The sequence below is a fragment of the Phycodurus eques genome, chromosome 3 (genome assembly GCF_024500275.1).
Source record: "Phycodurus eques isolate BA_2022a chromosome 3, UOR_Pequ_1.1, whole genome shotgun sequence".
In the NCBI taxonomy this organism is placed as follows: domain Eukaryota; kingdom Metazoa; phylum Chordata; class Actinopteri; order Syngnathiformes; family Syngnathidae; genus Phycodurus; species Phycodurus eques.
In genome coordinates this window covers 5,251,014-5,261,628 of record NC_084527.1, presented here as the reverse complement: position 1 = coordinate 5,261,628, position 10,615 = coordinate 5,251,014, and the positions used below count along the sequence as shown (strand labels likewise).

Below are 10,615 nucleotides of genomic sequence, written 5' to 3'. Positions count from 1 at the left end.
TTTGTAGATACCGCTCATATTGGAGTTTTTGTTTGTGTGTGTGTATGTTTGCAGAAATGCCTGTTCAAGTCTGACCCAGTCAGTGTGCGTAAACATTTTGGCCCGGTTTGTGTAAGACGCAGTTCTGGCTCGACACTGCTTCTTTTGTTGAGCACCCATAGTGCTCCTTCAGGCACCCATAGTGCCAGGCTGAGACCCGAACTGGGCGGGCACGCGTGGAATGCAGAAAAGGGTGAAAGAGACGCATGGCGAAATGAATGAGGATATTGAGTGTGCAGGGCGGGACGAGCCCACCAGAACCACAACAGAAGCATCGTAAAGAGATCAAGTGCGCCTTACAACACCTTCACAGCTGTGGACAACACAATTAAATTTTTAGGTTTGTGTTTTGCTCCAATGCAATCCTCCTTTAGTGTGTCACACCGAGGTGTTATGTGAAGAAATAACAGCTAGAATATAAAATTTTATTGAACTTGTGTTGCATGATCATGAGAAATAGTTTGTATTGTGTTGATTATACAGTCCAGAAGTTAAAACAGTGTGGTAGAGGAGAAGTGTGTGTGGAGGAATGGCACAAAATCATAACGGCCACTTCACTGACATCGGGCGGAACCATCGCATCTCCAAAACTACCTGGCATCGGGCGGAACCATCGCATCTCCAAAACTATCGCTTTTCAAGCAAACTGGAAAAATACCATGTTTGTTGAGCCTGCAACATTGCATTGTCAAAGACAAGTCAATGATTTGGGGGGGGGGGGAAACATTCATTCCCATGTGTGGACTGACCAATATTGATTTGTGAAAAAATCTGAAGCTGACAAAATTTGGCCATAGGAGGTTTCGGCCCGGCACCAGCGATATGCTACGAACATTTTTTTATTATGCAAATATGACGCATGCACAAAATCTCACGACTCACTCAGAGGGACTTGAATTGCGTGTCAGTCTGCAGCACTCAATATGTTGCAGTTTAATACAGTCATTATTATAATTCATTTTCGGGCCTTTTTCTTCTTTGCCTTTTCAATGTCGTCATGCGCTTTCCTCTTCGCAGCGAGCTTGTTAGCCTGTGAGAGAGGAGAAAGGAGTCCATTAAGCACAAACTCAATTCTCGCAAAGAGTTGATTCAGAGGTGACAAGCCCTGCACATTCTTTAGGAGGCACCTGTGCTAAAGTGTTTAACATTCCCACACAGCAACGATAAGAGCGCAGGTACTGTAAACAGTGGATTAAATGTTACAAATGTGAGACTTATCAGTGCAAACAGACTAAACGTGACGGAAATCCATACAGACTCAATAAGAAACGGGACAAACCTCTCGGACTTTTCTCTTCTTTCCGAACATTATCTTGTCGTAGAGGTACTTCTCCTTTTTCTTCATCATCATGATGGCCAGACGCTTCTCCTCGGCTTTCTCCCGCTCCTCCCGGTCTGCTAGATTGACCACTTTCAATTTGCCAGGAGTCACTTTGACCTAAAATTACAAAGTCCATTTTTTATTGTCTATTATGAGGCAGGTGAGGGATGAGGAAGATGGCGCACGTGTCACAAACCTTGGCCTGGGATCGTTGGTCCTCCATCTTCTTGAGATTATTCTCTTCTACTTCGTCACTTTCCTCCTCGGCTTCATCCTCTTCTTCATCCTCCTCATCCTCTTCACTCTCCTCATCTTTTTGCTGGGCTGTTGAGAGAAAATCAAGTATTGAGCCACCCTTGTTTTAAATAGAGAATAACAAAATACACAAAGGCTGTGTTGGAAAGTAAAGATATTGTCAAATCACACGACACCTGTTTTTAGCCTTCGATAAAAAAATAATACAGGCCCTACCAGGCTTCTCTCCCCTTTGCAATGCCATTATCTTCAGTTTTTCTGGAGGAACATAGTCTCCCTCCTTCTCCTCCACAAACGGAGACAGGTGGGGCGGAAGAGTGACCCCCATGAAGTAGTCCGCCACAGGAAGGATTAGTTTGGCATTGACACAGTCGTACACCCACTGGGGCTGGATGTAGTACCTGAAATGGTAATTCATTCAAGGTAAAGATTATGAAGTGACGAAAACTTACTTTTATGCTTATGTATACGTTAAATTGCCTAAAGACGTCACTGGAAGATGCGGTGCACAAAGCAGCAGAATTTAAGAGTTGATTTCTGAAATTCACGTCATCAGACTTAGAATGGATAATGCTACAACAACTGAACATTTACTTTACCTGTTGATATACTGCGTGGCAACACTGGGTCTGTCAACAATCTGATGTGTGATAGTTTCATCAGTCTCATCGTATGTGCTCCCAATGCAGACGGACCTGTCCCAGGACACCTCGCCACCAAAACACCTGCCAAGGTTGATATCGATATTGGAAGGTGTCGTCGTTGCAGTAGGATTATGTTGGCGTTACGGTGACTGAATGTCAGTGCAATTGTTCTGTCTGACCTGATGACAAAAGCCAGAGACTCTCTGGGTACTTCTCTGTTGAGGAAAACCTTTAAGCCCTCAAACGTCTTTTTATGGGCTTCCAGTTTCTTCTGTTCCTTTTCGCTTTCTTCCATCTTTCCCATGTCTTCCTAAAAGGAGCATTGATGTATTCCATTTAAACCCAGTGATAAAAGTTAAATACTTTTAGAGGAAGCAGCAATTAATTTATTTTAGATGGAACTGAAGCAAAGTGCTCAGCATCACGTCAGTACACCTCAACATGATGTTTAAATGTTGGTTAATAATTAAAAATCTATATTTAGCTGTGACCTTTGTGTATGAATGAAAAGGAGACCAGTGGAATCCTGAGGCAACAACGAATACAAGCGGAGAAGGTGCAAAAGTTCAAGTACTTGGTATCAACTCTTCAGAATAATAGGGAGTGTGGAGGAGAGGTGGAGAAGAGAGTAAAGGCAGGATGAAGTGGGTGGAGGAAAGCGTGATAGCAAAACACCTGCTAAATTGAAGGGAAAGATTTAAAACGGTAGTGAGTTGTATGGTTTGAAGATGTTCAGATTATTTGGGGGAGTGATGAGCATGGACTGGATCAGGAATGAAGTCATCTGAGGGGACAGCACAGGCTGCGAGGTTTGGAACTTCCATGGGTGAGTTTCAAGCTCATCCCTGGCAACCAAACTCAGAACTTTATTCCCCAGTTTCACACCTCCAAAAGCTTTGGCATACATGAACCGCTGCCCTCAGAGACCAATTACATGATCTACTCTTGATTTTTTCATATCTAATGGCGGTAACAATGATAGCAATGATAAAGGGGTGCTATTCAGTGGTGTGCAGGTTAAAATTAATTATGCACACCAGATTAAGGGAAGATTGTTGCCTTTGAACCCCTAAAATTGGTGCAGAGATCATTTGTGGGCCTGTTGAACAGCATACTACATAATGGAGATGAGGTAGTTTTCACATTTGGTCTCTTTCTGGATTGCAAGCAGGTCAAGGTTCTCTTTGCCATCTTTTCACTACACTGAACTGTATTGTTTGTCACAAGTAGATGTGACAGCAGAGTTTCACTTTGCTGTCAATTCTTTCCTCTCAAGACAGTCACATACAACTAAAAAAATAAACAAAAACAAATTAGAGATATTTTTTTCTTTTGGACGAAATTTCTGGACGAATCTAAAAATGCGTTATAACCTTTACTTTGACCTCTGCATTTTATAGCTCACACTGTGCATTAATAAATAGATTGCTACTAAACCTCACGTCTAAAGTCACTCACTGGCACACAGCAGCAATACTGCATATAATTCCCCTCGCAGAATGATTAAAGCCCATTATGTAGCTACGTTGTTAAAATTTTTGATTTGTCAGTGTTTGAAGAGCACTTATTTGATCAGAAAGTTAAATCTGTTTAGTTGTGCTAATTTTATTCATTAATATATATTTGTGAAATTTTTGGTGTTCTTTTTTCTTCTCTTTGTCTTTATATATATAAAAAAAAGGCTGCACACCAAACACCAGGTTCTCATCTGAGAGCCAGACTAAAAAAAGGTTATGTACATTCTCTGTGTATTAAAAGACACTAGAGGCAGTCAATCATCTTTTGAGCCTCTTGTTTTTTTACCTCCTCAACAGGAAAATGGTCGACTTGGGTTTCTTCTTCCTCTGCAGCAGAAACCACCCGGGCCAGACTCGCACTCAAGGCAGCGAGTTTCTGCATGAAAGACAATCCACAATCAAATATCATTTGCAAGCACACCAATTGGACAATCTAAGGCCTAAATACAGTTGACAGCGATTTTCACCTCCAAGTAGCTTTCTGCATCCAAGGCATAGTCCTCCTCATTTTTGTCCTTGAGTTCCTGGTGTGCTTTACTGTCAAACTCAAAATAAAAATAAACATTTACAGCACAGAACATTGTGGTTTGCTATTTAATGTGAGATTTTATATCTTTTAAAAAATATTTTATAACAAAATACAACATTCTTGTTTGAATCGCTTTGGTGCTACAATACATATTGCCTGGCCACAATTCTCAGATACACAAACATCTCTGCATGCTTTACTGAGGTTGAAATTAAATTATACCTTTGGTGGGTAAACCAGATTAAGGGAATGGTAGAGTCGGAAGTTAATAAAGCCGAAGAGAGTTGTGTAGAACTCTGTGAAAGTTGCCATCACTCTGTAGTCAACATCTGTAGGGTGCTAAAAGAGCAAAACAAAGTTGACCCATTTGTTTATGGCTAAATGTAACAAACAGTGCCTTCAGGGCTTCCAAATGCTCAGTAATTGTAAAATCACTATATGCTGCCTTTCATGAAATTGCACTTACATCATGGGAAAACTGATACGGCACCAGCCATGTAATTAGCTGCCCCATCACCTCAGCCTGGTAATATATTCCCTTGATAGAGATGAAAACCTGCAGCGAATCGAACAATTAAATGGCATTCTCAAAATAATTGCGTTTTTAAAATGAAACAAACTGTTATTAGTTAAAGATAGCACCTTTCTAAGGGCACGAGAGGCTATCACGAAGTTCATCCACTCCACAGTGAGACGTCGACACAGCTGTATGGTTTGCACGTGGCATTTTCCCGTTCGAGCAAACGTGGAGAAGAGGAAGCACATACAAAGTGCATCTTCAACATCCCGGAGAGCATCAATGAACGTGGGATACCTGCAACATAACGGAAAGCAAAACAACTTGTTGGCTATACGTGAATATAATTAGTTTTACTAATCTCATCCTCATAACATTACATAGCTAAACTAAGGGTCACGCTGTTGAACTTCTTACCTTTCCTTGACAATGTGGTCCAATTTATATGTTGGCTTGTTCTCCTTGAGCCTTTCCACTGCAGTATATTCTGTTTTTCCATAAGCTTTCTTAAGTTTGCGAACAAATATCTTTACAAAGAAAGAACGGCGAAAAATTAAAAAGACAGTCAAAATACATACAAAGACAAGAAGGGAAGAGAGCACATTAGTGTTTCTGTAATTAATCACGAACGGTACCTTGTATGCTCTGAATTTGCCAACGATTGGCTCATGTAGAAGAAAGCGAATGTCTTTGAGCAGGTAAAAGGTTCGTGGGGCTGTGGAGCCCTTGTTGACTTTCTTCTTGTGCTTGGGCTCGTGGGGGTAAATGCCTTTCAGAATGCATAATCGTCTGAGAAGCAAAACAAATCACTTGTCGTTGTGGGGCCTAAAGCTTATAACCAACTGTCCGGGTAAATGTCAACGTGACGACAAAAACACTACCCAGAACCAAACAGAAACGCTGTATATGGATTTACCTGAAATCCGGGAGGCTCAGTTGCAATTTCTTACGGGCTTTGTTTCTGGTGATATAGTTTGTGGCAGAGCCACTCTCAAACTGCAAAACAGACCCAGACACTCCCGTTATATTCTCACATGCCTTCGCCTAATGTACATGTTGAATGAACACAGTTGCACTAAGTCACTGAATCAGTTTTTTTTATATACTAAACTCCATCAGCGAAACGCAAACTACGGTATTAGCTCCAATGCTAGCTAGCTAGCTCCTACGTTGTTTGACACAAGGGCAACGGCGACATTTACCTTCTTCTTTTGTAGGCCTCCCATTTACAAACAATGTGTGAGTCGCGAAGGTTTACAATAGTTTATTTGTCGTTTAAAAACAAAACATCTACGAAGACGATAACAACGCGGTACAGCACAACACGCAGCAGAAGCCACGCACGTGTCAATTGATATGCGCAGAGGAAGAGACTTCAGGACCCCGGATTGCCCATATATCTGCCTGTATAAAAAGAAACACTTCAACAAAGTACCAATGAAGGGATGTCAGAAGGACAGGATAAAGATTTTGGGCTGTTGGCATCGACCATAAGGAAAATAGAGTGAGGTCACACATTCTGACAGTCCCATATTAGTATCATAAACTGTGACCAACTTATTCGGTTCTGTGGGGGGCTTCATGTTGGAGAATATATGTGTCCAGATGAAAGTGAGGGGATGTCAGGAGGGCAGGATAAAGTTTTGGGGCTGTTGGCATTGACCGTAAGGAAAATAGAGTGAGGTCACACATTTTGACAGTTGCTTCCCACTACCATAAAATGAGACCCCCATATTCTGAGCTCTGGGGTGCTCGATCACATTTGAGAATATTTGTGTTCAGATGCAAGTGAAGAGATGACAGAAGGTCAGGATAAAGTTGTGCGGCTGTCAGAATAATGTTTTTTTGACAGTTGGTATTGACTATGAGGAAAATAGTGATGTCACACTTCCAGTGAGTAGGTAAGGAGAGTAATGATTGAATAACTGTGCAATAATGTTTTTATAACACAGACTACTTGCGTAACTATTTATTTTAATAATGACCAATGCATGTTTAATAGCCCCTAAACGTTCAAATGTAGGTGTAGTTTCTATATTCAATCGATGCTCCACATGTCATAAACATGGAAAGGCCATCAGAATAAAGGGCAAAACCCATCTCAACCCCGCCCTCTTGTCTTCTGTCTGGTTTGGCACATACAGTAATGCATGAGGGAGATGCACACTGGAGTCGGGCGGAGACTCAGAGCAAAAAGACTAATATTAATGGGAATTTAAAACGGTTTTAGAGTGAGATAGAATTCCTAGGAACTCCAAGGTCCCGAAACAAGACAGAGTAGTGCAGTATATACATTAATCATGGGACTCACTGCGTGTTTAGAAGACTATTTTCTTGGTTTCTGGGACTATGAAACCCCCAAAATCATGGTGGTTAAAAATATAACTCTTGGAGTCATATACAGAGGAGTTCAGTTTATTGTCATCACCTACTTCATCTGGTAAGTATTGTATTTGTATATGCAGTACTTGTATGTTGATTGTATTTTCAGTTGCACGTGATGTTTTAGCTCAAAACTGTCATTTACATACGGTACTTGTTTGATTGGTCAAAATGTAATATATTTAAGCCAGAAATTGCTGTTACAAAGAATCAATTGAGAAAATAAATTTTTAGCACTATTATTCAGCTTTGTATCCTTGTCATCGGTTATCGTGTGTGTGTGTGTGTGTGCTCTCAAGGTACGTCTTCATAAGTCAGAAAGCGTACCAAGAAAGTGAAACGCGTCCCGAGAGCTCGGTTTACACTCACATGAGAGGCTCAGCAATCCGTGGAGATCAAATCTTGGACACTGTGGAATACGTTCGACCCTCAGAGGTGAAGAAGCTCTCACGCTTCTCGGCATCCTTCCTTCATGGAAGTAAACATTATTGACTCGTGTTATTGTGGCCTCTCACAGGGCGGGGATGTCATTAGTACGATATTGAGACGAGAAGTCACATATGACCAGAAGCAAGGAACCTGTGCTGAGGTAAAAGGCGAAAGACTAAACAAAAACATAACTAAACTTAACTAAAACACAGTAAATATTATGTGGTATAAATACTCAGTCAATAATTGTTTGTCTTACTTGTCTGTAGTATTTTGGTGTTGCTAATGCCAACTGCACGAGAGACTCAGACTGTGTCCAAGGAGAGGTTGACTTCAACGGCCATGGTATGATTTCAACTGCTGTGCTCACATAATGTCATTCGTTATTAATTATTTCTTTTTTGTTTCAAACTTCTATATCGATGATTTTATTTAAACAGGCAGGAGGACCGGCAGATGTATTCGATACTACAACCACACCTTCAAAACCTGTGAGATCCAAACCTGGTGCCCTATTGAGGCGTATGCAGTCCAGAGGTAAGGTCAAGGTTCAACAACTTCAGTCACATATGTATTGTTCACACAGACAAGTGTCCAACACATTGTAATCTAAAAGTGATAAAAAGGCCAAAACATTGAAGGTAATCATTTTGCTTAATTGTATCAACTTGACATTGGATTCACAGATGTTTGTACGCAGCGCACATTTGGCAGTTTTATTCAAATCACGTTCAAATGTTGTGCGTTTGCAAAAGTCATTCCGATCTCAATATGGGCCAAAACATTTATCTTCGCTTTTGATTAAGTTATGCCATATTTTCCTCATGCATTCATTGTCATTGTTACCAGTTTCGTTTGCGCTGACCTTATTATTGATTATTTTGTAAAACAACGCAACCAACCATAAACAATTGCGGCGATTCCCAACGGGATACTGTACATTGTGGTTGTTTACAACCACGCATTTCTAGTTCTATGACTACTTTTCTTGACAATTGATCATGTAAAGTAACCATCTTCTTTCTAGGAACATCTGTGATTCTACCTTTTTGTGATTTTTTTTTTCCAGAGGTTATTTGTCCTTTTTGACTCTGCAAGAATAAATCTTAAGCCTTTTTGGGGCATACCATTATGAATTCCAACTGTCGTTGCCAAATATGGTTCTTTGTCTGATAAAGGGCAAAGGAAAGCAGGTTGAGAGAAATCCCTAAATAGAGAAATAAGTTGTTTTAAGGAACTCAATTTTTCTAATGGTTACAGGGAGCCCTCTTTGGTGGTGGCCATCAATTTCACAGTATTCATCAGAAACTTCATTCATTTCCCAAAGTTTGGAGTGGTGAGGTACGTGTACACTGACACACGCATGCACGCACACAAACAATGTCTGAACTTATGCTTCATGGTCATCTCTGGCAGGGGTAATATAAAGGACGCTTCAAACAGGCGCAACATGCACAAATACCTGAACAAATGTCAATATGATGAGGAGAAGGAGCCCTACTGTCCAAACTTCCGACTCGGTTACATTGCACATCAAGCCCGGGAGAACTTCAGCGAGCTCTGCAGGACGGTTCGTATGCTGGGACACAATTGTTCATTCGTAATCTTCTTGAATCAAAGGCACATCATTTGGCACCATTGGGATAACAGGTGTACTTTATTATGTACACCTGCATATTCTAATGAGATCCAATACAAATGTTTGACGTTTACAAAGATGAAGATGCGCTTAGTTTTGACTGAGTGACATATCTCTCTTTTAATACATCTCGATAGATTGTGTAATTTGTGTGTAAATTGTGTGTGTAATCGATACCAAGCAGCACCTCTCAAAATATGCACACTATTTGATGATCATTGACTTCTTAGGGAGGAGTGATTGGTGTTTTTATTGACTGGAACTGTGACCTGGACCTGGACCCTTCACGCTGTAAGCCCAAATATTCCTTTAGGCGTCTTGACCTCAGAAAGGATCGAGCCAACTCTGGTTACTATTGCAGGTGAATTTCACGGTTAGAATAATAAAACTGAGCTTGTTGTGTCTATTTTAACCGCACGCCACGTTCCTCACTAGATTTGCCAAGTACTACCAAAAGGATGGGATAGAGTCCCGGACACTTATCAAGGCCTATGGCATTCGTTTGGATGTGATTGTTCATGGACAAGTAAGCAGCGGCTTAGTAAGAATCGACAGCTATTTCTGGATTTCTGCAGTGATGTGATATTACAATGTTAATTCTTTTGCAGGCAGGTAAATTTAGCCCAATCCCAACAATCATCAGCACAGTGACCGCACTGACTTCAGTCGGAATTGTGAGTTAAGCCATCTTTCCTCATTTGTCCAACCGATAACACACTTTCTGACAAAAACAACTTTTCATCTCACTCCGGCAATTAGTGTACCATTATCTGTGACTGGATTATGCTGACATTTATTGACAAGGATGAAGTCTACAGCGAAAGCAAGTTTGATGAAGTAAGTAAAACTAATCATCTGCTTTCACTTTAGAATGCAACAATTTCGTAGTTATAAGGCCACATTTGGCTTGACATTTACTTCCAACATATCACACCGTATAGACAGGAGTTTGTTGATAGGCTCTTCGTTGCTCCACAACCTTCAGATGCAACTATGATCTTTAAATGAAGGCTATTTTCCCTCACCAGGTTATTGATGAACCCACAGCATCCATTCCTCCACAACTACTTTACATCACTAACTTCAGCTCATACCAGTCAGACTTGTCGGATGGTGTGCCGCTGTGAAGTCATCGCCTCATTGTTTGGACCAACATCGTCTCTGGCCTGCGGCAGCAGCCACGTGTCATGTTCTCTCAGGGCTTCTAAGCAGCTGTTTTTCCCCCCTAATAACTGAGCTGCAGCATCAGTTATTTTAGCCGATGCTGTTGACATGTCAACCTTTTTAGAGCAGAAGACAAACATCATATACATTATACAATACAGGAAGCGTACTTGCACAAT

The 10,615-nt window shown here is 40.9% G+C and overlaps 2 protein-coding genes across 2 annotated transcripts; one reads left to right on the top strand and one right to left on the bottom strand.

Moving 5' to 3' along the window:
* Window positions 1-450: 450 nt before the first annotated feature.
* On the bottom strand, window positions 451-6,190 carry pes (pescadillo). Its single transcript, XM_061673323.1, has 15 exons — window positions 6,025-6,190; window positions 5,739-5,818; window positions 5,458-5,611; window positions 5,240-5,349; window positions 4,948-5,119; window positions 4,772-4,861; window positions 4,528-4,644; window positions 4,244-4,321; window positions 4,063-4,152; window positions 2,439-2,569; window positions 2,215-2,340; window positions 1,832-2,016; window positions 1,557-1,684; window positions 1,319-1,477; window positions 451-1,069 (listed from the first exon to the last, which is right to left on the bottom strand). The coding sequence occupies exons 1-15, from the start codon at window positions 6,046-6,048 to the stop codon at window positions 995-997; spliced, it is 1,719 nt and encodes a 572-aa protein (XP_061529307.1). The 5' UTR covers window positions 6,049-6,190; the 3' UTR covers window positions 451-994.
* Window positions 6,191-7,116: 926 nt separating this feature from the next.
* Window positions 7,117-10,399, top strand: p2rx2 (purinergic receptor P2X, ligand-gated ion channel, 2). Its single transcript, XM_061671674.1, has 12 exons — window positions 7,117-7,262; window positions 7,504-7,639; window positions 7,722-7,793; window positions 7,903-7,978; window positions 8,074-8,170; window positions 8,894-8,974; window positions 9,050-9,203; window positions 9,503-9,633; window positions 9,708-9,798; window positions 9,881-9,946; window positions 10,032-10,109; window positions 10,301-10,399. Exons 1-12 carry the CDS (start codon window positions 7,123-7,125, stop codon window positions 10,397-10,399), a joined length of 1,221 nt encoding a protein of 406 aa, XP_061527658.1. The 5' UTR covers window positions 7,117-7,122.
* The last annotated feature ends 216 nt before the right edge of the window (window positions 10,400-10,615 follow it).